Source organism: Gallinula chloropus, assembly GCF_964237585.1.
Source record: "Gallinula chloropus genome assembly, chromosome: 1".
In the NCBI taxonomy this organism is placed as follows: Eukaryota; Metazoa; Chordata; class Aves; order Gruiformes; family Rallidae; genus Gallinula; species Gallinula chloropus.
In genome coordinates, this window is record NC_140085.1 from 147,845,453 (window position 1) to 147,872,604 (window position 27,152).

Here is a 27,152-nt window from a genome sequence, read left to right on the forward strand (position 1 = left end):
GGTATTTCAGAGATGTTACTGAGCTGACATAGAGTCACACACCTGAAATGCATCAGTTGCTTGGTAAGATTCAACTCATCTAACATTTGACATCTGCAAAATGTATGTTTACATCAAAGCCTGTCACTCCAGGTTCTTCTTATAGACCAGAGACGAGTCTATAGTTTAAGGATGCAATGCATCCCAATTATTTTAGATGTCTGCTTTAAGACAAGATGAATCTCACTGCAGGCACCTGTATGTGCACTGGTACATCCCAGTGTGCTGGAAGCACTGCACTTGTTTGAAAAATTGGAAAAAAAAATAAAAGGAAAATTGAAACAAAGATGACAGCTGACAGAAGCTTTCATGTGGGTTTGTATTTGTTTTTAAAGTTACAGAATCACAGAATGACAAGGTTAGAAAAGACCTTTGAGGTCATTGAGTCCAACCATACCTATCCTCTAACAAACCATATCCCAGAGCACCTCATCTACCCATTTTTTAAACACATCCAAGGTCAGTGACTCAACCACCTCCCTGGGCAGCCTGTTCCAGTGCCCAACAACACTTTAAGTAAAGAATTTTTTTCCTAACATCTAATCTGACCCTACCCTGGCACAGCTTGAGGCCATTCCCCTTTGTCCTATCACCTATGACTTGGGTGCAGAGACCAACACCCACCTCTCTACAACCTCCTTTCAAGTAGCTGTAGGCAGTGATAAGGTCTCCCCTCAGCCTCCTCTTCTCCAGGCTAAACATCCCCAGCTCCCTCAGCCGCTTCTCATAGGATTTGCCCTCCAGCCCCTTCACCAGCCTGGTTGCCCTTCTCTGGACTCGCTCCAGGACCTCAATGTCCTTCTTATGGTGAGGAGCCCAGAACTGGACACAGCACTCGAGGTGCAGCCTCACCAATGCCAAGTACAGGGGCACAATCACTTCCCTGGGCTTGCTGGCCATGCTGTTTCTGATACAAGCCAGGATGCCACTGGCCTTCTTGGCCACCTGGGCACACTGCTGGCTCATACTCAGCCTGCAGTCAACCAACACCCCCAGGTCCTTCTCTGCCAGGCAGCTTTCTGCCACGTTCCCTGGTTTTGTTTCATTATTTTGCACAATGAAAGGACACGTGTATTTTACCCGGCTCTGGGCTTGTGCTTTGTCACGTTAATCTTAAGAAGCCAAAGTTTCTCCTTCAGGTGGTTGTCCATTAAACAGAAAACGCTTGTGATGCTTTTCCAACAGCCACGTATTTAGCTGCAGCAACACCCGCTGGAGTGTGCTTCATGCCATGTTAACTCCTGTACAGATAGTGCAGGGAGCATAAAGACAGTACAGTGAAGCTCAGAGCATCGCCCCCTCCCAACTGTCTGGCAGGCTCAAAGCTTTTGTGGCAGTTTCTGGAGCTTTTCTCTACTTTAACTGTTGGTGGAGCAAGAAGATATTAATTGTTCTGAAACCAACAAATGAATCTGAATAAACAAGTTCCCAAATATTTTTTGGGGGTCTGAAGGTTTTTTTTTTCCAGTAGGATGGTGTTTCTTCCATCTAGGAAATGTTTGTTCTATCTGAAATACTTTGAAGGTCTTGGCTTACTAACCAGGGTCTGGGGGAGACTCAGTGTGGTGCTCTGCTTCTTTTTAGAAGCTGGCAGTTCTGCTGGCCATCTCATCAGTGCAGCCTAAGGTGAATGTAGTGTCCTGTCACGCACTGAAATAAGGTCCCTGACAATGTGGTGTAGTGCTACTAATTTAGGGGTGGGAAAGGAAAACTCCTTTGTGTTTCACTCACTGCTCTGTCGGTCTCTACTATCTCTCAGTACGCCCATAGTAACTTCCAAACTGTCTCTCCAAGGAGGAGTTTCCTGCTTTCATAACACCTACAAGGTGAAATATTGAACCCAAACTATGTTGACGAGGTGGGAATGGTCTCTGCTTCAGAAGTTTACAAAACGTGATGCAGAGAAGCAGTATCCTACAGGAATGTAAAGATTCCTTCATGCAGGTTACCCAGACACTCCCATACCACAGGAATGTGACTGGCAGCCTCTGGCAAAATCATCTAATTACAGATTTATAAGAAAATATACGATTTAATCAAATAAATAGCTAACACAACTGTGTTTGACCTCTTTTATTAGCATATTTTATGTTCATATTTTACAATATAATAAGTTATATATACAGCATTAAACAAAATTATTAGAAAGTAAGCTTTGGCAAGACCTACAGGAAATGCCTTCGTTCCCGTACATCTCTTGTGTAACAATAAAAATACTGCATACTAAATAAAATAACGTTAAATAGTCTGTGTTCACATTGGCACCATTGTTTTCAAGACCCTAACTTTTCAAGGCCAAATAAAGATAAAAAAAGAGGATCTTTGTGTCTTCTTCTAAGCAAATAAATGGTGGGGACTATTAAATGGAGCATGAAATATAGGAGGCATTCCGCTGAATAACACTGTAGTTGCACACTGGCATAAAGACAAGTAGGATCTTCCCGTTTCCTCTGTCTTTTCTATATTTTTTTCTCTGTTTAAAATTTGATTTTAGTGGTAATAGTCCTAAATTCAGGGTCTTGAAAATCTTGTTGATGATTGCCAAGTTGTTCAGCAGATCTAGAAATCTTACTGAAGCCTGTTGAAATGTGTATGAATTTGTCATGGATTCCCAGAGAGCAAGAATTTCACCCCTAAATTAGGCATCACTTAGCTAGCTAAATGTTCAACTGTTCAGTTAGCTAGTTAAGTGTTCAAATGAATGCAGCTTGCTGCTTCCTTAAGCATCCAAATTCTTATCAAATTTGGCACGAGAGTTGATGAAGAGAGTGTTGCGATACGGAAGGAACGGGGAAAGAAGAATAACGAGAGGGATGGTTTTATGTTGCAGTATCCGCGTCCTCTGCTGTACAAATCAAGTGCTGAGGAGCAACTAAATACAGATGCTACAGGGTGATACTGAATGTTCCACACAAGTATGATGCTATGGTAGATAACACCTAGTTACTAAGTGACAGAAGACAGACTGGTTGTTAACCCCAGGGCACTAGTTAGTATTTTTTAATTGTTTTTCATTCAATTGTGCATTTTGGAATTTGAGAAGTGTTGGTTTGTAACTGACACGTCGATTGATGTAGTGGTTACCTGCATTGAAATCTGTCATCACTCATTTTAGCTATAAATGAGGCAAAGAGGTTTGGTAACAGCTACTGACCGGTGGTCTGTAGAAGTTTTAGAGAGCTTTTAATCAGGAAAACTGGAAGTTAATTAAGAGGCAAAAAATATAAGGTCAATTTTTGTTTTGCACAAACTCACCATAATGCTTTAACTTCCTGAGTGGTTGATTTTCACCTGTGGGCTCTGTGCTCACCATCTACATTTACCAGAGTACAGCATTTAAAAAAATGCTTGTTCCTCTATATTTCACGTATCACTGAAGAAATCTACTATTTTGCTCTTAGTGTCACACATGCACCACAGGACCTGTTGTCTGAAACTCCTCTGCTGCTGGAAAAGCGTTTTTTTCATGGGAGTGGACAAGCTGTTTTCATTGCTTCTTTATTTTGCAACATCCAAGAATGGAAGAACTTATTGCTCTCCACTCACCAGGAGTGACTGCCAGCTTTCACTGCCTGTCTGCTAACCAGCTTGTCCTCAATGAGTCAGCAACTCAATCGTACGGTTTCTGAAATGTCAGTGTGGACCAGAGGTGCATTTAGGTGCCTTATGTACAGCGTTTTGGAGCACTTCAACCTCGAAAATTATGTTGGCTCTTTTTTTTCATACAGTATAGCTAGTTAATCTGAGGACTGTGTCTATACCGTGGATATTCTAGGTTCAACAAACGCATAGTGAGAATAGAAAATGAAACTGGTTACATATAAAACGTGTTGGAGCTGACAGAAACGTATGTGCCTCGTGTAGTAATTGATAGTGTAGCTGCGGTACTGCTTTTGACTGTAGCTACTAAACCATTGAACAAAGCCCTAAGAAACAGGAATACCTTCAGAGAGAAATTCAGTGGCTTCCTTGAAGGCCAGGCAGGAAAGGTACCAGCAGGGTTATCTGCACATATACACAGGGTGCAAAATGGATGTTTGTGGGTCCACTTAGCATCAGGAACTATTTACCATGATCGTTTTGTGTAATGGCATGTTTCATACCAAGCTTCTTGGGAGATTTCTGCTCTTGTTTTGGTAGATGTGCAACTTCACGTTCTTTAGAAGTCAGAGAAGAGTTTCCCATTGGTTGTTGGGAGTAGAAGAAACATCAATGGTCTTTTGTCCAAAGTCTTTGCTGGAATCGCGGTTCTCCCAGGAGATGTGGAAGTGCAGGTCCCAGGCAGGCGTGTCAGGACGTCCCTGCTGGTTCAGGAGCTGGCATTGCTTGCGCCCACTCCAGAATATCCGCACATAAGGACTCCACAGCATCCAACCGCTCGATTTGCACCAGTTTGGTCAGCAGTTCTGGGATGCTGTAGCCTGCCGTGCTGATGCGGTCGAACAGCTGCATGCCGTCTGTCATGCCGCCTATCTCGTCCCTCTTCAGTCCAAAGCTCTCGGCGAGGTGGCGCCACGTCTTCACTATGGCTTTTTCCGTGTTGTAGGTGGAGCTGAGCATTCGGCTGGTCTTCTCCAGGCAATCAAACGGCAGCTCCGTAGGGCTCAGACCTGCAAAGTGAAGGTTTCGCTGTCAGACGGCTCCCAGCACGAGCCCCAACTGCTCATGACATTTATTGAAGCACTACAGTGCGTACTGTTAGCAATAAGTACAGCTGAAATCTTTAAGGGATGACAGTCCTCGATAGGTAAGCCTAGCTCCAAAGTCATTTCTGTATATTACAGTAGGGTACAACGATTAGGGTGAAAATTTTGCTGGGAAAGAAGTATTAGATGGGTTGTGTGTATTCCCATGGCACTGCCCCTTCCTTCAACAATCTCCTAGCTGTTAGAAGAAGTATATTGCAACCATTTCCCCAGTGAGCAGCTCCATCAATACACCTCTGCGCTTCAGGCACAGTGTTTGAGCTGGAGAGATAGCTCTGACCCTTCCCTGAGTCTGTCACCAGCAGCTGCCGTAACATCTCTGTAATTGAAAGCTGCCCTTGTAGGAACGTGAGGAGTGAGGTGAAGCAATGATGCCTGGTGCTTGTAAGCATAAAAGTCCCTGCAAATGCTCGACTGTCATTACTATAACTGAATCTCTAGAGAGAATTTAAAATTCATCCTGTGGGGAAAAAAATTGCTATTTTTTTCCTGGGCATTTTTTCTATGTATGGTCACAGAACAGAGGAGAGAACCGGCTAAGGCATTTTTCCAAACCCAGTCTTTCGCTTCTGTAGTTTTCCTGCCTTACATTCAACAGCAGTAATTTGGTGGGAGACAGAGCTCCTCAAACCACAGAAAACTCACACCCACATGTGCACATAAAGTGTGCGTGGGGGGTGAAGTAAACTCAGTCACGTCTTCTGTTCTGCAGGGAAATTATCATGTCTCTACTACCAGAACAGCCCAGGTAGTCAAGTGCTAAAGAGGGTTAAGACACGTAAAAGACCGAGGTGGAAACTCCAATTTTTGTCATGAGAAGTGGGGCAGCATTTAGAGAAGCAGAGTAGGTCAAGACTTGTTTCTGAAATACAATCCTGACCTTCCCCAAATCACACTTGTGTGGTTGGAACTAATTTCTACCTGTCATCCAAAGGACTAGACAAATAAATCACACAGCTTTCCTCTAGATGGAGAATGAGAGTGCTTCTCTGCAACGTGGTGTGTGCATGCCCCAGCACGACTCAACACTACCCTCCCCGCTCTCCATGGGAGGGAAGCCCATGCCGGGAGAGAAGCCACTGTGTGCTCCAGCCCAAGGCCAGCCAAGACAGGTCTGGGTTCAGGGCATCATGGGGCTCCCCCTGTGCAAGCGAGGGTGAATCTGCCCACGGAGTGGGTTTTGTGGGTTGGGACTTTCTCCTTTCCATAGGAAGAGCAGAGGCCTCTCTTATTACAGAAACTGCTTGCGATGCTGTTTGTCAGTGGGAGCGCACGCTCGGTACACTCACCTTCTGCAACATCGCAGACGTTGGCGTACACGTCAAGTATCTTCTTCCTTCGACTTTGAATCTAGATGAGAAGAAATCTCTGTCATTAATTTTTCAGTCCTGGGAGTAAACAATTAGCAGGCAGCAGTGGAAGAACCCGTGAGAGATCCTCATTTCACGGCACTAGGGGTTATCACGTCACATACTCAAGGTTCCCTTTTGAAGACTTGAAGAAAAGGACACAGCAATTATTCCACGAAGCATATACCTATCTCTGACCTCACTTCCCACTGCTAATGATCTTTCTTTCCATCTTCTAGTCTGTTTTTAGATCAATTGCTTTTCTGCTCCAAATATTTGTATATTTTATTTCTGTTTCAGATGGAAGCAAAATCCTGACAATGAGGACACATCCAATACCAGGTATGCAGGCAATTAATGCAGGGATGTCCAGGTACACCAGGACTGGACTAGCCGTGGGGAATTAAATCAGACTGAAATTGCCTTCGTCCAATAACCTAACAGGACTGTGGAGGAAGGGATCTTCCTTCCTGTCATTTGTCATAGAGCTGCCTGGTGCATTAGTAATTAACTGTATTTTCTTCCATAATGTATTACCTGGCTGAATTGGAAACATTTTACTAAAAGATAGATTTAAAAAAAAATAAAATAAAACAAAACATATCAGTGAAGCTTTGGACAGGTAAAATCTGAGGTCCAAGGTGCTGTAGTCATTTTTGACAAGATACTCGGACTGAAAACCTGACATTTCCCAAGCTGAAAAGGGACGTTTCATTTAGCAGGGATATTCTCAACGTTTGTCTTTGGATTCAATGTGGAGTGAAAACAAATGTCAAAATGTCATGAGTTCTCAGGGACAGGAATTGTCATCCCTCTGCCAGTTCTCATTAGGACTGAGCTCTCTGAAAAGCTGTCTGTTTGATGGGACTCCAGCATCATCTCCACACATTTGCCACTTCTCACTGCAAACCAGGCTAGGAAAAAAAAACCCGCTCTGCTCTCAGCGTTTTGTCTTGTGGAAAGATTTTCCTCATTTTATTTGGGCTCTAAAGGGCAAGGCATATCAATGGCTTGGATTAATAGACTTGCAGCTGGAGCCCACAAAGCGGCTGCTCCAGCCGAGGGCTGTCTCGCAGGCGCAGACGCTGGGCGAGCGTGTTGTACCACAGGGCAATGCAACGCACGCACTGGTTGCTGGTCACGTGTTCTTGGTATAATTTACATCTGCTTAATTGGTTATGTTGCTATTGTGGGCTTGGATTAGCTGCTTTAGAACCTTGTAAACAGGAAATTTTCCTTTAACGGGATTTATTAAAACTCCTAAGCAAACTATTGGATGAGTATTTTCATTTTCCTCTCATTTTTAGGCCAAGGAGGGAAGCTAAATAATTCCATGCCCGTGAAGAATTATGCAGAATGCTCTTTTTACCAGAGCCAAGAGACAAGGGATTTATAAAGCTTTTTGTTGAAAGCAAACAGGTAAAGTTGAGCCTGACAATCCTCTGCATGGCAGCTTGTTGCTTAATGGGTTTTGGTTTAACGAGGAAGGAGCAGACACAGTTAAGAGCAAGCCTCTAACTTTCTTTTCCTTTGTCCAATAGCTGCTTAATACTCTTTCCTGTACTAGAAATGATATTTAATCTCCATCTTAAAGCAAATTATAGCTTTTATAATGTCTGGCAACTGACTTAATTGTGAAATCTTGGATTCGGAGTGGTGGAACTTGACGCAATCTGCACTTCCATTGACAGGTTTGTCTTCAACCTTGTCAGCAGGCTTCAGTACATGAGAAATATGTTTAGAACAGAAGGTCTGGAAGATATGGTTCAAGCTTCAGGTGGGCTTACAAGCTATGTATCTAAATTATTCAGGAGGATATGTCTATTATATATGCTCAGGTAAGCCTGACCCTAATAAGGTAAGCCACTTCTTATTAAATGTTTCAATTTTGTGAATGCCCAACTTGTATTGTCCAATTTCAAGCCAGCATATATGGAAGTATGATGAAGTTGGATGCTTAGAGACACCTCAGAAAACTGAGTGTAAGCATTGGAGTAGAAAATTGTTTTCAGATGGTCATAACTGTACAACTACGAAAACATTTCTCATGTATTGAGATTTTCTGTCTCTGGCCTCAGATGAAAAATGAGTGATTTTAGAAAGTTTGAGCTGAACCATCCCAACAGTTTAAAACAAGAAAACATGAAAAGATGTGTTTTCAAACCTTTTCATTCTTAAATGGTATCTGTTTGATATTAATGATGCAATTTTGTCCTAGATATCCCCATTTTTCAATTATTTTTAAAGTACTAAAATCATTAAAAATCTCTGAACAGACACCTTCTTTTTAAGGACAGTTTCATGTTGAAATAAACGAAAAAGTTGTGGGGGGGAGGCGTGGCCTTAACTGTGCCTTGAAATACTCTAAGTGAGATAAAGTGCCCTGAGCAGTACATCCTCATCAGGAAGAGGTGAAGGCCTTCCACAGTGAAACAAACAGTGGATTTCATGTCCATCAGAGCACAGGAGTGACCTTCAAAGCACACGTGTGTTTTTCAAAATTATCACAGGAAAACCAAGCACAACACAGGATATTATTGAAAAGTCTGTGCTGTGGAAATACCGGTGCTACTGGGTCAAGGTACTCAGATATTCATTACCCTATGAAGCCAAAAATACTGTTGAATTATTTTTTTTATCTTGGATTTTCTGTGGTAAATCAGAATCACAGAAAGGTAGGGATTGGAAAAGACCTCTGGGGATCATCTAGTCCGACCTCCCTGCAGGACCACCCAAAGCAGGTTGCACAGGATCATGTCCAGGTGGGTCTTGAATCTCTCCAGAGAAGGAGACTCAGCAACCTCTGTGGGAAGCCTGTCCCAGTGCTCTGTCACCCTCACATAAAGTATTTTTTTCTCATGTTCAGACAGAATTCGCTGTGTTCCAGTTTGTGCTTGTTGCCCCTTGTCTTGTCACTAGGCACCACTGAATAGAATCTGTTCCCTTTGTCTAGACACCCACCCTTGAGATATTTATAAGCATTGATACAATCCCCTCTCAGTCTTCTCTTTTCCAGGATAAACAGCCTTTCCTCATAAAAGTGATGCTACAGTCCCCTCATCATCTCTATAGCCCTCCACTGGACTCTCTCCAGTAGGTCCCTGTCTTTCCTGAATTCTGGAACCTAGAACTGGAAACATTGCTCTAAAAGTGGCATCACCAGGGCAGAGCAAAGCAGGAGGATGACCTCCCTCAACCTGCTGGCCATACTCTTCCTAATGCCCCACAGGATACCACTGGCCCTCTTGGCCATAGAGGCACACTGCTGGCTCACGGAGACCTTGTTGTCCTACCAGGTCCTTCTCCACAGAGCTGCTTCCCAGCTGGTCAGCCACTAACCTGTACTGGTGCCTTGGGTTATCCCTCCCCAGGTGCAGGACCCTACTCGTGCCCTTGTTGAATATCATTTGGTTCCTCTCCACCCAGCTCTCCATCCTGTCCAGGTCTCTGAATGGCAGCGCAACCTTCTGGTGTGTCAGCCACTCCTCCCAGTTTTGTATCATCCACAAACCTGCTGAGGGTACACTCTGTCCTCCTGTCCAGGTCATTGATGAAGATGTTGAATGAGACCAGACCAAGCCCTGACCCCTGGGGCACACCATGGGCCACAGGCCTCCAACTAGACCCTGTGCCACTTATCAAACCCCCCCTGGGTTCTGAGAACCCTTCAGCCAGTTCTCAACCCACCTCACTGTTCACTCATCCAACCCACACTTCCTAAGCTTGTTTACAAGGATGCTATAAGAGAAGGTGTCAAAAGCCTTGCTGAAGTTAAGGTAGACAACATCCACTGCTCTACCTTCATCCACCCAGCCACCACAATGTAGCATCAGAGTTAAGTTATATAGGCATGACCTATACTGGGGTTTTGCTGTTATTTGCTTTTTCTTTCTTTAGACTATAAAATATAATACTCAAAAAATCAAAGCTATTACTCCTGTAGGAAATTTGGTTTTCAGCCCTGGAAAACCCAAACCATGCTATGATTCTATTTTATATATATATAGACACATGCACACACACACACATATATATGCAGCACTATGCAAAGGAGATTCTATAGTAAATTTGTCTGAAGAAGTTCTTGTAAATTAGTATGGTCTGCACTATGATGCATTTTTGGGGGGTAATGGTTTGTGTATTGTTTTCTTAAAAAGCAAAACAAAACAAAACCCCCACAAAAAGTCCCCCCAAACCCCACAGAACAATCCTCTCAATTTTTAAATCTCAAAATAACCTTACCCCAGTTGATTTATTGCTTGTAGAAGATTTATCTCTGGCCAAATGCACTAAAGATAACAAGCATCTCTCTGGGGTCCCTTGCTTGTCAACTGCAGCTTCTTCATCACTATCCATACTCCGACTTAAAAGTCGTTCATTCTCAGAAGACGCATCATTTTCACTGTAAAATGAAGGATACAGTTATCTTGGCAAAGTCTCTCGTGGGTGGACTCTAATCATCTCCTTTTGGCTATCCTAGAACAATGGAATAGGAATGTCTTCCACTTTTTCCAAATGCCTTTTCTCCAAAGCCCTGTGAATGTAACTGCATTCGCCCTCCCAGGATACACGTACCGGGCCCACCAAGTTACGCTGTCGCACGTTGCTTGTACCAACCCTGTTATAGAGGGATTTTCCAACTGAGGACATTGTTTATCCCACTTTCATTGGGTTACCCAGAGAAGTTTGGCTGCCAGGAAGACAGAAAGTGAGGAAAACTATCACACCATGCCACCCAGACAAGGAGTTTCCTTAAGGCTTGGAGCAGCTATTTTTACTCCTCCTGCCTAAAGTGAAGGGGAACCTTACTAAGGGCGTGTATGCAAGAGCAGTATCATGTCACAAAACCAGACCTCTCAAAAGAGTAGATGGAGTTCCCCAAGAGCAGATGAACTCACGGAGAGTGGGGAGGATGGGAGTTTCTCTCTGGTAACGTCTGTCATCCTCATTTAGAAACCAGGGGGAGAAAAGCCTACAAAAGCATCTAGTCTTCACCCTGCTGCAGCAAGCTCCCAGCACACCCACCTAATTTGTTCTTCATGTATTCATCTGTACTGGGATGAATGGTGACTATGTCCCCTCCCCACTTTACTCAAACTGGAAGTATGTTTATTTTTCACTCACCTTTTAACAGCCTTAGCTGGAGTTGCTGTAAGTTTCTCGAACTCTTCTTTCTCGGAGAATATCACCACATTATCTGCAGATCAATAATTAGAGAAATTTAAATTGGCAGTGAGTTTCCAAACCTGTATTTTGTCTCAGGAGCTGTTTCTGCTGACAACCATACTGCAAAAATCACTCTGCTACTTTTTTTAATTGCTACCAGAGGATTAAGTGACAATCTGGAAATACAAAACCTATTATACACAATAGGTGTATAGTAGTAAACTATATTCTTTACTAAAACTATACGGATTTTATACAATTAAAAGGAGAAATGCATTAAGAGTAGTTAAGACAACTGTATTCTTGGACAGGAAAAGCAAAACCTAAAGCAGCTTATACCTTGCACTTCCTTCTTCTCTTCTTGTGCGTTAGCCTGAGCTTCAACATTTTTCACTGAGTGGCTCTTGCAACAGGCTAGAATGTAAAAATACAACAATAATTATTCTCACAAGCTATCTAAAAATAGCACTTGCAGCTAAAATTTTCATGTGCTGAACAATTACCTTGAGCAGAAGGTTTTGTTTTCACAATGTAAAACATGATGATGAGGACAATGGCAATAGCCATTATGAAGATAGTAGACATTGCAATTATAAGAGCTGTAGCCAGATGTCCTTGTCCTGAAAGATCTGCTGGAATAAATGAACAAAAAAATAGTATTTTCATAAAGGAGAAACTGTTTGGATCAGAGAACTGCTAACAGTTTGTTGACTGCTCTACACTTAGATTTTGCATACTCGTTTAGTTGATCTGAGTCTTAGCTACTTGTTAAGCATTGAAAAACTTAGTGCTGCCTCTCAAAGGTGAACTAATAAACTTTTTTTTTTAATTGTGACATTTATGCCACAATAACCAGTTATCAGTACTCATAAAAATATTTAATTGCACAATCCATCAGATACAAGGGTGTAGGAAATTATCTGCTAATAATATTGGGAGCTATATGTAAGCAAGAGTAGCAGCTTTCCTAAAGCCCTATTCCGGGAAACAGCGTAGATAAGAAAAGAAACCAACCAACCCAACAAAACCTAAGTGGGGTGAGAGCTGAAATGACTGTTGAAAACCATGGCTGCCTCAAAAGCTTTGCAGTAAAATGGGAAACGTGATGCACATGCAGAAGGGCTGATGTTTTTCTAACAGAGACTTAAAAGAGCATGGCTGGAAAATGAATTTAAAATTAGGTATTTTAATGAAAAGGTATTCAGATGCAGAATTTTAATGCAACAAACTAGAATAGAAAAGCCACATGAGGATGCAGAAGATGCTAAAATAGATGGAAACTTCAATTTTTTCTGAAAACCTGTTCCTCACGGTCAGGTTTCCAGACAATGCCAGGAAGAACAGCATTGTTGGTACCTCATTAACTGCATCTTTCCAGTTGTGCCTTCTCAGATTCGCTTATTTTTAAAACCCAGTAATCACGCTGGAGAACTGTTTATGTGAGCTCAAGAAGAGACTGGCCATATTTGTGCATTAAATTATTTTCACCAGTCTAAGCTAAGCTTTGCTGAGGCGTAGTGCCATTTCTGTACGGCTACAAATAACGAGCTAAATTTGTTGCTGGCATTACTGAGCACAGTTCAAATCCATTTTAAGTCCATCTGACTTAAACCAGCTGTGTTCATTAACCAAGAAATAAAAATTCATTCTGAATGATTTTTAATAGCACTTTTAGAAATCTGGAAATAGTGGCAACGAAAAACCGCAGCAGATACTCTCAGTTTGGTTGCACTTTGCTGTGTGCAAAGCTGGCAGCTGCTGGATTAAATGTGGGAATGCATCCTTACCTTTGTGAGCATGCTGGTAAGGAGAGAAAGTGCTGGTGCCAGAGGTGCTTGGGAAAATGGCTGAAATGCCCGAGGTAGCCCCGGCGCCTGCAATACAACCAGAAATGCCATGAACTTCCACAGTTACTTTGTCCAGTCAAAGCAGTAGGTTGGCCCAAGTAACCAGAGCCTTTACTTAGCTTGATCACACCTCTGTCATATTGAAATTTGCGTTACAGGCTATGTTTTTGCATAGCATCTAGAGGAAGTGGAAGCAAAGTTCCTGAGCTGTTAGGACCCTAGAAGAAAACCCAGTCATCTCCAGACACAGACAGAGCTGACTCTTCTACATAGATTCCTATGTTACACATCTGTCCCAAGGAGCAGGAAGTTTCCCAGGATCCAGTTGATGATTCACACTGTTTACCCCACTCCATTATTTGCAACTGCAGACCCAAACTCCCAGTCATCAAATCAGCGCTTCTTACAAGCAATCCTTCCCTGCCAGGACCAGTGTGAGACTTTGGTGGTATGCAAACCCTCCCAAAAAGGAGACCTAGGATAGGCAGCAAACGGTACTGTTGAATGTTTTTTCTGTTCCATGGAGCTCTCTTATCATAAGAGGGACTATTAGAATTACCTGCAACCTATTGGGACAGTATGTTTCTCATGATTCACCCTGCCAGTCCCAATCTACATTCTGGGGAGGGAGGAAATCCACAAAAACAGTGAAACAAAGAATTTAAAGGAATACCACAAGCTGCTAGAGGAGTGAGATTGTCCAATAGGGGCTTCCATGTCTAAATTCTACACTTAACTTCAAAAGTCAATATTAATCTTTCAGATGGTGTTGTGCACCAAGCTTTCAGAGCCGTAAACCAAGTAATAACATTATTTGACAATACCAGACAAAACTGGACATTATTGGGAATAAGGCTTTCATACAGGATGGTGTTGGCATAGCGTTCCCAAGCAGAGTGAAAACATCAGGTTTGGGAGAAAACATTCTCTTTGTTCTCCAATAAACTTCAATGTCGTTGGTAAGCAGGTTGCGCAAACAGCGAGTACCAGCAGACACTGGAAAACATCTTCTGGCTTGGAGGGGGTACGAAATCCCTCCTGGTTCGTAGTAGCTGTCTGAGAAAAGCTCGGGGTTAACTGAATTGAGAAGACCTAAAGGCAAAAGACTGTCTCGGTGATTGGTAAGGTGCACACAGCACATGACTTCACAAGGCACTTTGGCAACGGCAGTAGCTGTGAAGAAACCCTGCCATTCTTTTGCCCTAGTAAATGTTTTCAAGAAATTAAACCCACCAGGTAAACTTGACAGGAAATGAAGTGGTCTGGAGTAGCCTGCGAACCGCTCTGCGGTTAAGAACAAAGCGATATACACGCTCTTCAAATGAAGAGAAAGGTTGTCTAAAAAGAGAAAGAAGCATTATCCCTAACATAAAGCATGGCTGCGGGTAGTGAATGAGAAATGCACGCTCTTAAAGTGGCCAGAAAGTATGAGTTGCAGATGTCTTCAAAATAAATTCTCTTTAACAATGGTAAAACTTCTTTCAAACCTCATTTGTTGGAAGGAAATGGATTCATTTATTACAATTGTGGTTTTATTCAAACTGAAAAAAAAGGGGGTTCATAGAGTTTTAAATATACTAATTTGTTAATTCAGATGCTTTTCATATTATGTAAATGACAGGCAGATTACGTAAGTCTTGCCTCTGGTCCTTTCTAAGACAGATTTCCTTCTAGGAAGAATTAGAAGCTCCAGAAACTTCAGCACAGCAGTAGATCATCTAGATATCTAGAAGAAGATATCATCTGCATGTAGTGAAGATTAAAGATGGGTCATTTGATAAATTTTCAGCAATTCCTCACAAAACTGAAATGAATCACCCTTGGTCTTGACCTGTGTATTTACTGACCGTGGCTGGACTACTCTGGGGAAGTTTAGTAAATGGCCTGTGCTGTAGCATGTCCACAGCAACCAGGCCTACACCTGCTCTTGCAGTCCACCCTGGCAAATCCAGTTACAGACAATTGCAATCCTGTGCAGGCCTTGCAAGCTGCAACAAGTCAACAACACTTTCCTTCCAGTGCCTTTCAGCTAACACCAGCGAGCCATGCTGCCTTGTCTGCTTGGAGTTTAACAAGCTTCAGCTCGTCTCCTCCATAAGTGAGCCTTATCAAACTCTCCTTCCTCTCTCTCCCTTCATCTGAAATACGTAGCCACTGAAGCATTTCTGCCCAATCAATCTTTCAGCCGCTTTGTGTTGTTAGCCTCACGTTTTCCACCTGCCTGTGAAAAGGAAGTAGAGCCCTCCGAGGTGGGAAGTCACGCAGCAGCACGTAGCGCGGGAACAGTAAGGAGGAAGGTCACCCATTCTTCATTCAGCCCTGTCGGCACGCTTCACCCAGCTCTAACCCACACCAGGATATGGCATGTTGCCCATGCTCACACACACACAGAGAAAAGCAGACAGACAGGCAGACCCCCTCTCCTGTGCAGACAAGTGAGCACCTTCAGCTCCAGAGCCTACGTGCAGAATTATCTTTCCATGGGAATGGGGCCGCCTCGGTTGTTCTGCAGTGCCTGTCGCGGCAAAATCACGGCTGGCACTAGAACGTGATGGCTTTTCACATGTGACTAGGTGGGAGTTAGTCGTTATGCATATTTTAAGCCCATTATCAAATTTAATAATTTGGCATACTGGTGATGAGCCAAGGTTTTTCTTCAGATGTGGCTTAGCAGAAAGCGCCAATCTGCGCACCTGCACGACGAGGGGCACCGAAGGCGCCAGCTTCTGCGGGAGCTCACTACTTCATACCGCTTGGGTGTGAGCAAAAGGAAACAGAACTCCTAGCTGCTGCTTCTTCCCAGCCCAGCAGTACACCATGGCTGCAATGTCAGTCATTCCTGAGCACATCCAGTTCTGCATCCCGATCACAGAATCGTAGGGATTGGAAGGGACCTCAAGAGATCGTTGGTTCCAACCCCCCTGCCAAAGCAGGACTCCCCTGCCATCATGTTATTAATTCTGGTTTCAATATAGATGACACTTACATAACCTACAAAGACGTCGATATAGTTCAGGCAGAGACATCCTAAGGTGCTACAGCACAACATATGGAAACAACTCTACTTTAAGCACAAAAAAAAGACTGATGACCATAATATAGTTGTGCAAAAGAGTGGTTTATATTCCTAGACACCTGTAAGTAATATTGTAGGAATGTGATAAAGACATTAGGGAAGAAGTTTATCACTGAAGTTGGGTCAGCTTTTGCTTTATAAATGTTTATATTCAAAAACTGTAATTTAGTTATAACTTTCTTGGATTCTAAATACAGTTTCTTTTTAAAAAATAAACTTATTGTTTAAAAGAACAATTGAGCTTGTATTCAGATTTGAATGTTGGGGGGGTTAGCTGCTGAAAAGATAGCTCTAACCTAAATTGCCATGCAGTCAGCCTTTTGTCCTCATAGCAAGCAAATAAAATACTTTTGATTGTTTGTTTCAAAGAACCTTTCTGCTTTATGTAACAGGACAATTACAGTTGTTCTTGCATCTCAAGACAGATTTACAGTAAGATGCGATGAACAAAACTGCCAGATTTGTGAGGGGAGGAGGGCATGGGGAGTGGGATGTTTACCAACATGCCCCCTTGCAAGTGTTTGTGAGTGAATAAAATCTGGAGCAGTAGGAGACCATATGGGCTCCTGACACGGGTCGCTTACTGGTCTGTGCAAAGGACTGCTGTTCCCATAGCTAGCAACAGCTTTGCTTTTTGTTTTGTTTTTAAAGCTTATTTGATATTTAATGACATATTATAAAAATCCCTGAAGTGTGTATACAACAGACTATCGGAGTGATCCATAAATAAGAAGCATTTTAAAAATGTCTTTGTGTGTATATGTATCAATTCCTTGCCATTGAGTGCCTCTTGCTTTCTCCTGATGCACCCCCTTTCTCACAGCCCTGGCTCATTTATGAATGGCCCTGTAAACTCATCACAGTTCCACGGGAGCCAAGGAAGATGAAGCACACACACAAATAAATAACTAACAGCCTGGAGTGTGAGATGAAAAATAAATTATATTGAGTTGAAATTCAATAAAAAGAGACAGCTTATGGCTGGAAGAATAATCAAAAACTGGCTTGTAACTAAACCTAGTCATAAATAAAGCCCTAGATGTCTAGAAAGCAAAGGTCAGAATTTTCATTAATGTAAAACTGCATTCAAGTAAGTTCTGGGTTCAAACTTAAACGGAGCCATGGAAGCAGAAGCAGCAGCCAAAGCCAAGACACTCCCTCAGGTGTCTACACACAACTTCAGTAATCAAACATTAAACCAACTCTGAACATTTCACCAACCACTAACAGCAGAGCATATCCCAGGTAATGGAGGATTGCCCCTCTGCTCTTTACTTTATTGTCTTTCACTATCAGGGGACATATGATAAGGCAGGTTCCCCTGATGTTTCCTGGAGCCATGGGTAGACACTTCAGTTAGCATAGGTAGTTTTTAAATCAGGAACAACATGAAGTAAGTTAATTCCTGAGATTGAGCCTCCTAAAAAGGGTGATGGCAAAGGTCCCCCAGATTTTATATATTTTTTTTTTAAATCTGGTCATTCCCACTGTAAGTAACCCCTACCCTCCAGACACATAAAAGGAAGTATTTCATGCTGTTGCACTCTCTGTAATGCCTTTAACTGTTCTGTTTCTCTCTTTTTTTTTCTTTTTTTCTTTTTTTTTTCCAGGGCAGAGAAGTGGTGATGAGTCCCATGGCCATAGTCTAACAGTTTGTTTGCATCTGTTATAGTTTTGCTCAAGATGCACTGGGAGCTGCAGTCATTGCACACTACTGGAAGGTCACAGGCACACGCTTCATGAATTAAACCTAACTCCAGGAATTCAGTGTCGTGACCTCTTTGTGCAACACGAAGGGGATAATTGCCATTTTAACCCTATTCTGGTGACTTCAGAAGTGTCGGAAAGAAGCGAACAGACCTGCAAAGACTCGGTCTCCTATTTCCTCTGGGCCTTGGTGGGTAGGCTGTATAGGCAGTGGAAAGCTGCAGCTCTGTGGGTTTTGCAGCTCATGAGCCTGGGCAGAGCGATGCTGCAGAAACTTGCAATGTCTCCCATGGGCAGGCAATGCTGCAGCTCTGGCAAATGTGGAAACATCAAATTGTTGGAGATTTCTTTCAGGAGAGCTGCACTGGGACCAGGTGCCCTCCTGAGTGATACCTACGCCCAGCTTCCCCAGCAAACCTCATCTTTGCTTCTCAGATCCCTCCCCTTGAAGGTTTATGGCTGAGGCTGGCCAATTTTGTCCTAAGATTATATATTTCCTAATATAGACAAACCCTGAGGGGATGAGAATTAGGCCATACCACCAGTGAACAATAAAGCACTGCCTTCAACATTTCTCCCATTCCACATGTGAAGAGGAATGGGGTGTTCAGAGATCAAACAACTCAAAAAAAAAAAAAAAAAAGAGAAAGAAGGAAAAGTTTGTTAGCTCCAGCTAACAAGCCTATTCATTTGTAAGCATAATTTGAAACAGAAGGGGAAAAAAAGAAGTCCTGATGTTGATCGTATTACAAAAGGACAAAACTGGCAAGGAAAGAAAATTAGTGATATTACAAAGAATGGAGAGTTAAAGTAAAAATCTCTGAAAGAATTATTTTTCGCTAATACAAGTGTTTTTTGGCATTAGGCTTGTTTGTGTTAAGCATTTCAATTAAGGAGACTTAGTACTCAGTGTTCAGTAAATGGGTATGGATGTGACCCCCCACCTCCCTCCCCGATTACAGCTCGTCACACCAAGCCGTCAGCCTGTTAGTCAATTGTTCCATCTCATCTGTTTAGTTGTTTTTGAAGTTCTAAGGATGCAATAATAAAAATGATCTTTTCTGTTTCTAGATGCTACTTGTTCTCTGGTAACTCAAAAATAACTCGACTGCCTATGTTTTCCGTGGATCTTTGTTTTTCTTTTTTCCTTTTAATTTTCCTAAGCCATCATCAGTAGGTGTTAGACTTAAAAACTTACACAGGTTCATTACTGCATCTATTTTTGTACATACAACCAGCAAAAAAGGTGAGAGGAAATAACAGTGTTTCATGCCCATGCACAGTTACAAATATATACAGTAGATTCCAAAGAAAACCTTTGATGAACTGTCAAATTTCTCTAGATCAATTATCTGTGAGTGGAAAAGGATTTGCAGATTTGGTGTAACTGTGTAAATACAAGGTGAAAGAAAATGTTTTTCAAGTTTTTGAAGGAAGGTTTGGTTTTGTTCTCCTCCATCGTTTTTGACCTGGAATGGCTACTATCAAAGACTGAAGAGTAGAATTACTTTACATAAACTGAGTTGTAGCTGCTGAAAGACAAAATCTCTTCCAGCAGTAACTGCACCTCACTACCAGAGAGACTCCGAGTAGGTTAAAATATTCTGTCTTTTACATAAACTTTTACATTGGATAAAAGAAGAAAACCCACAACACAAAACAGCCTCTGTAGTCAGAGGCCTCAAGTGACTCCAGTTCCAGAGGTGTTGACAGAAAATCCAGCTCCTTTAACTGTGGGAAGCCACATCTTAAAGCAGCTCGATGCTCATTACCATCATTCTTCGATTTGCGTAGGAAACGTCCCTCCCCTACGTTTTGCGATCCTGCTGTTTATCAATTTTCTGTCAGCAAAGGTCAGTGATGGCTCGTGATCTGCTTCATTCACAGCCAAAGGAAGGTCTCACATCTTTGATATTTTGGCATTGCACTCCTCTGTGCTTAGCACACCAGTCCTGAGGCTCCCATCCAGGAGACATGGGGGAGCTGCATGCTGAGAGCCCCCTAAGTCTTATGTAGGTGATTCACAGTGCACAAGATATGAAAAATTGCAGTCTTCATAGTGATGTCAGCTCTTTTTCCAATAAGAAAAAGCTTTCCTCGTACACAACACACATCCTTACGCTCACATACACACAGCCCCTTCCGTGTATGTACATGCTCATGGCTCACAAGCTGCCGCTGAGGCCTGCTATTCTTCCCAAACTGCAGAACTTTATTGCTCCCATTGTTCAGTCTGGAGAGCTTCAACACCGTAACCTGGTGATATGTTTGCCTCAATTAAATCTCTGACCTCATGAAATGTCTCCCTCTCTTCCCCCTCTTTTCCATGCTATTTTGTGGTATTTATGTCTTAAGTCCCTCAGGTGGGGAGGAGGGGTGGGGGGAAAGAAAAAAAAAAGGTGACACAGGACCATCAGGGAATTTCTTTCTCACTTCTAGTCCTTTTTGCCCTAATATTTCCAGATGCTGGGACATGGGGTGTTCGTGTTGTTTCCTCAGTCGTTTCAAGGTTTATTGACTGTGTAGGAGATGAAAGTCGCACAGCAGGCTCCCGGAGTTGAAAGCTATTTGTTTACCCTTTGATCAAACCCAAATACTTTTCTGCCAGATAAAATGTGTCATCAGGCAAATTCTTTGAGCAGGTTTCCATGAAGCAGCACACATACCCTACTTCCATCTTCTCCCAGCCCCCTGTAACATGCAGGCCTGGCACTTCCCCAGCAAGGTACTTGGACAGCTAGGGCTGTCCTCCAATCCTGTCTCTCACCTAGTGAAGGTCTGAATTTAGATTTATCTCCTTTCATTTTTCTATCTAGAAGTGTAAAGCCAGAGCTTGTCCTCCCCCAGCTTCTTATTTGTGAGTAATCTGCCACGCTGGCTTCCTTGCAACCCACTGCATCACCTTTCTCCAGCAGCGTGCCATATGCCGAGGTGTTTGAAGAAAAGGTGCTGTAAGGGAGAGGCACCCCTTTAGGCTGGGGATTAGGATCCTGAATGCTGTTCAGTGCTATCTTGAAGTCTCAAGAAAGGAACAGAAGATGCCTTGTGTCTGTTTGGAGTTCTCATTCTGGGACCTCCTCTGCCATGACAGCCAGAGGGGTGAGAAAGAGGCACCATCATGCAAAAGTAGTTCTGCATAGAGGAACCATTCCTACCAAAGAGCTGACACTGTCCTTCATATGACAGAAGCTGCATGCTCATGTCAACTTGAAAACCTCAAAAAAACATGCAGATATGACACCTTTTCTTTGCTCTGACTGGTATCATCTGATGACAATGAAACATATGACAGAGAGCATTTCTTTTTGATCAACTGCTAATACCAAATTTTATGCTGCCTGACACAACAATGCTAAGCCTTTCAAGAGGTTCCTGCAGCAAGGGTGATTTTCCATCTGGAGTACAAATTCTTGCCTATGAATTAGGGAGCTGCAATTCCAAACCAGGTCCAGAGGTTTAGACATCGTAAACCAAATTACCTGAGCTTAGTGATTTGAGGGATGTGGATTTTAAGAAGCTTTCCCACTTTTTGAACATTTGTAATCAAACAGTTGGTTTCACAGACTTGATTAAAATGGTAATGTTTACTCTTTCTAGACTAATGTTTTCTCCTACTTTAGTACCAATTTGATAGTTTATGCACCTGCCTAAATTTCTCCCAAAGATAATATGTATTTTATTCTTCTGTTTGTCAAGTCAAAAATTGCATGTGGTTAATCAGTTGTGCGATTCGTACTTTCCTCTCAGAGACTAAGCCCATTATTATAAATGTCAGATATCCCACAAAAAGGCAAAGATTTGGTTTTTGAATTGAGTAATAGCTGTAAGATCTTCTGGTAGTTCTTTGCCTAATCAGTAAGATACAACATACTTGATACTACTAACCCCCCATTTCAGCGTGTGTTGGAGACACAGACTGTGAGAGCTGAGGAAGTGATTCATTTCTGGCTGTTGGCTAGCAGCATGGTTGTATTCCCACCAGCAGGGCAACCAGCCTGCACAGGCATGAAGATGATGTGTCCACATCCTTTTACCAGATCATCTCCCACCAAGGCTCCTAACATCATGTTTCTGCTTACCTCTCCACCTTCTTCCCACTACTCACATTTGAGTCCTCCCAAGCATCCTTAACTCACCTCCCAATACAGAACAAAACCACATTTGCTCTGCCCTCACGGGTCTCAGAACCAGGTGGGTTCCTGCAGACAAGGGGGAGCTGCGGCTGTACAACGGATCAGCCACTTTGCATCCAGACAGTTCAGGGAGTTGCCTCCAACCGGGTTGCTACCACTCACCAGGAGCACTGTGAGATGGTCATTAATTATCCTCTGGCTCATCTGAGCTCTTGCACTTTAGGAGAGGTGGTAGCTGTGAACGACCTCTCCTCCTTTGAAGTGGCTTACACAGCACTGACGATACACAGTTCAGCAGCATCTGAACTAAGTAATTGCTATTTATGTACACAAATAAGTGCTCAGGGGCTTCTGTGCTAACTTTTGCTTTCAAATCAAGCAGGAAAAGTATTTCAATTCTTTTTCATGAGAAAGGCTTTTAAAAGAACAGAACATGGACAGGATTTTGGTTTTAGATGCATCGGGTTTCTCTTGGGCCATTTTTGGCCTTTTTTTTTAAAAAGCTGTTTCTCCAGATCTTCTCCCGATTGTCTGACCAAGTGCAAAATAATTTGTTCATTCAGACAGAACCTCATTTTTCCTTTTCTTTTTCTCACTTTCTTTACTCATAAAGGGGAAAGCATACTGCCCATAGAGGAGAGAGGATATGAAAAGGTGTGATGCACCTTTAGTAGGATCTGCAAAGTGACCCATGTTTTCTCCATGCTGAACTAAAACTGAATGAAAAAAGATTACACAGATTTGTGACTTCCTATACCTACAGGTTAAGGAACCATAATAAGTCCTGTATGGGATGTCTTAACTGATGAAAACAGGAGCACAACTGAACAAGAGCAGGTCCTGGAATCAAAGGTTCTTATCTCTCCCCAAATGTTCAGCATTTGTTCCCTTTGTTGGCAAGGCTAGGTGGGAGCAGAAATTGCTTCACTGGAGATGGATTTATTGTTTGAATATAATAACCATCACTGGAAGTCTTCATATTGAGCTTCCAGATTATTCCAAGTCAAAACCAGATGAAGTGCATAGAAACTGTGGAACACTTACATTCCTTGGTGTTAGGAGGTGCCAGCAAGCATGAGTAGCAAACCATCCCGTATATGTTGCGAGGTCTGTTTTCCAGCATGTAGTAACTGAAATGAAGGGCAAGATGAGGCAAAACAGTGTAAATTAATATGCTACAACTGAGCACGGTTCAGCAGCAACCAATTATACTGAGATAAAATCATTTTTTTAAAAAAAATCCCTGCCACTTTTATAAGCAATTTGATGCGACAATTGTTCTTTTTTTAAAAAAAATTAAAATTGCCTGAATAGACACAGTGTTTCTCTTCTTCCTTTCCTCCTAAAAGGCAATTAATCAACCATCAAGCCTACATGACAAGAAGCAGTATCATTGCCTAAAACAACATTACTCTCCCTGCTGAGTTCAAGCTGCACTTTACAGCATGCCCAGAAAGAAGACTTTTCAAAATAAGGGAACGTTATTTTTTTAAGCAGTAATCTTCCAGGCAAGACCACCAGTTGGACACGGTTGGCTAAATTTCTTCACAAGCACCAGTAGAATAATCTCCTTAACGTTAGAGCCAAATCAGAGCCAAATCTGAGTTCAAAAAAAATACAGGAAAGCACCACCCTCACAGGGAAAAACAGATTAGGGTTTGCATGTTGGGCTTTTATTTTTGGGAGGGTTTTTTGGTTTGGTTTTTTTTTTTTTTACTTTGTTGCTTTATAGTTTATGTTAGCCCTTGATAGTGGAATTACAGCATGAAGAAAAGGTTTTTACAACTCGAACTTCTGGGCTGCTAGATAAAGTTAGTGTTGAAAAAGGTAATTGGTTATGCAAGAATTGGATCCACAGGCAACCTACTAAGCAAATCACCTCAAAATCATACGTAGTTGATGTTACAGATATGTCTTTACGAATCACTTGTAAATCACTAGAGATTTCAATGAAGAAATTAATACATTTGTCATCCATTCTATGCAGACCGGTATCCAGTATAATAAAACATCCTATGTTATGAGGAATCTGTTTTCTGGTCTCATGTATGTGTACACAGTATGCTTTTTTCTGGACAGTGTGTGTATGCATTGTTATGAAATTACTGCTGAATTACATCAGAACTCCACCATCAAAATCAGTTGGCCATTAATGAATTAGCCAGCCTACAAATAGGAGATAAAGGTCCAGGAAATGGAGTATGTGCAAAGGGGGATGGATGGGAGATGGAGGTACTTTGGAGAGCAGGTGAACGGAACATGATTCCTCTTCTTTCTTACTGGTTTTAAAACATTCACCTTCACTCTTCACTTTGAATGTCCCTTGGGCCTTATCTGCCACTCCTCTCCAGAGCCAAACTTCATCTTTCCTCTCTTATGGGGGCCTGCATAATGTTAGCTTGTGAAGCAGTTAATAAATAAGGAGGGAATGACTGCCATACCACACACACACACAAAAAAAAAGGCAGGCCAAAGATACATATAAATCTATAAGGAAAGATACAGGACAGTTAGAATCCTCAGTGTAATAGACACAGTGGTTTAGGAAAGACAAACAACTCTTCTGACAGTTAATTAAAGCAAGCTGGTGGAATATTTCTTGGGTTTCGCCACAATGCAGAGTGATGGAAGACGCGTACAGAAAACTGAAGAGGATGCTCACAGCAAGCAACTGTTCACCCACATGAGTAGGAAGCTCTGCAGTTGCAAGCATGAATGATTTACCCCTATGAAGTGCTAGCAACAGATTTGTGTTTCTGGCTACTTTGCAATGCACCAAGTACTGAAGGCAATGTTGTAAATCGTTGATCCCTTTATATGGGTAACAGCAGAGAAGAAGTGACCAAGTAATGAAATAATAAATTTTCATGGTGTTACTCTTCCACTGAGAGACTTGCTATTTGTCTTTCATTAGCATCTACCAATCTCAGGCTTTGAGGTGTTAGAGGAAAAATCCAAGAGTAAAGGCTAGACTGAAAAACCAACTCAGGTGTTTTCCTGCTCATCATCCTGCTCATCTTGGACTAAACTTGCTGGTGTCATGTCACACTCAGGGACTTGGCTCTGGGTTTAGGTCAACCTGCCAGCAGGGACCTGGTCACCTGTAACCTTGGTGGGGGGAAGCTGTTCTTATCAGGGGACATCCTGCAGAGGGACAACAGGGAGCTGATAAGCACATAGTTGGAGGCAGCTGCTGCCTTATCTAGAATTGCAGGGAGACACTTGGCTTCATCAGAACTCCACTAGCTAAATGTTTTCATTCAGAAAACAGAAGAAAGGAGCTCATTCCTTCTTTCAAAAGAACCTCAGAGATGAGAATTGAGTCTGCATTTGCTGTAACTGTGGACAAACACATCAAAAGGGGAAAGATATATGTGTCCATAGGAGAGGTATCCCTGACTACATTTCAAAAGAAAATGCCACCTTTACATTTCCATCTAGTAAGGATACCGGGGACTTACTCTGAGCTGAAAATAGGTGCTGGGACAGCATGGGAGGGACTTATCATATAATGCTTGCCCTGTTCTTACTCCTCTGTGGGCTTGCACTTATGGCCACTGCTGAAGACAGACAACCAGGCGAGTGGAACCCTTGCTCTGACCCACTGTGGCTGATCCTACTTGGGTAGGATCTCAATCACACCCCAAAAACACATAGTGGATCATCCCATTGAGGGAAATCATTTGAATCGTAGAATCACTAGGTTGGAAAAGGCTTTTGAGATCATTGAGTCCATCCATATCCCTAAGCAATTCATCTACCTATCTTTTAAATATATCCAGGGATGGTGACTCAACCCCTCTCTGGGCAGCCTGTTCCAATGCCCAACAACACTTTAAGTAAAGAATTTTTTCCTAATGTCTAACCTGACCCTGCCCTGGCACAGCTTGAGGCCATTTCCCCTCGTCCTATCACCTGTCACTTGGCTGGAAAAGACCAACACCCACCTCTCTACAAACTCCTTTCAGGTAATTGTAGGCAGTGATAAGGTCTCCCCTCAGCCTCCTCTTCTCCAGGCTAAACAACCTCAGCTCACTCAGCTGCTCCTTGTAAAGTTTGCTCTCCAGCCCCTTCACCAGCCTGGTTGCCCTTCTCTGGACACGCTCCAGGACCTCAATGTCCTTCTTATGATGAGGAGCCCAGAACTGGACACAGCACTCGAGGTGTGGCCTCACCAATGCCGAGTACAGGGGCACAATCACCTCCCTAGACTTCGTGGCCACGCTATTTCTGATACAAGCCAGGGCACCATTGACCTTCTTGGCCACCTGGGCACACTGCTGGCTCATATTCAGCCTGCAGTCAACCAACACCCCCAGGCCCTTCTCTGCCAGGTTGCACCTGATTTCCACATTCTTGATCTGTCCTATTTAACATGATGGAAAAGCTGCTGGGCAGGAGTAGAGGATGATGTCTGCTGTGTCCCAGGAGGTTAAATCTAGGCACCTCCAGACTTCACTAGCAGCTGAACTTTTGTTTTGAGGCTCACAGCTTTGGAGCTAGGCCTTCAAATTGTCCCCTGGTCATGGTTTTGCAAGCTTTTTGTGAGCTTGATAAATAGTGTTATTGCTATTTTATATGTAAGGGAACCTGGACACAATTAGGTGGTTGATAACCTCTTGTTCCAAAGGTTTCTTTCTTCCTTAAGGCTGATCATCAGTAACACCAGGGAAAAAATAGAATGAAAAATATATAATTATCCAGCACTTATTATAAGGAAAATAATACAGAAAGGCACATGTAACCACTAGGAAAAGGTGCCACGTCATTGGTATTTTGTCTAAAAACCTTTGGTCAGAATGTGCCACACGCTCATTGTTTCCTCAGGCTGCTTTTCTGAGCTGCAGAAAAAAAGCAAAGGGATGAGATGCCCCTAAATACAGACTGCAGTGTGTGTGCTGCAGACCTTGGAAGTGGAAACCTTAATTTTTTCCCTCACATTGAGTCAGGGGCTGTTTGAGGTTTACAGAGCAGGCAAGGGAAAGGTCTGGTGGTGGCTGCCATTCCCCCAGGTGCCTGGCTGTCCCCGCGCCACCAGGAGAATGAGGAAAGGTGGCTGGTCGGTTGGCACTGCTCGCCAGCTCCTCTCTGACACAGGGACTCTGCGTTTGCCCCACCATCACACAGAA

General features: G+C 42.7%; 1 protein-coding gene across 2 annotated transcripts in view; it reads right to left on the reverse strand.

The window, feature by feature from the left end:
* Positions 1–4,329: 4,329 nt before the first annotated feature.
* EDAR (ectodysplasin A receptor) overlaps positions 4,330–27,152 on the reverse strand; it is a gene marked incomplete at both ends in the record, with an annotated part of 65,562 nt that continues 42,739 nt past the window's right edge. Inside the window, 8 exons of one of the 2 annotated variants that reach the window (XM_084279181.1) lie at positions 4,330–4,649; positions 6,035–6,095; positions 10,337–10,496; positions 11,219–11,291; positions 11,600–11,674; positions 11,764–11,892; positions 13,048–13,134; positions 23,068–23,153. In XM_084279181.1, coding sequence (XP_084135307.1) covers positions 4,330–4,649; positions 6,035–6,095; positions 10,337–10,496; positions 11,219–11,291; positions 11,600–11,674; positions 11,764–11,892; positions 13,048–13,134; positions 23,068–23,153 — 991 coding nt within the window. The remainder of the gene's footprint in view (positions 4,650–6,034; positions 6,096–10,336; positions 10,497–11,218; positions 11,292–11,599; positions 11,675–11,763; positions 11,893–13,047; positions 13,135–23,067; positions 23,154–27,152) is intronic. The other variant, XM_084279182.1, reaches the window with a different exon arrangement.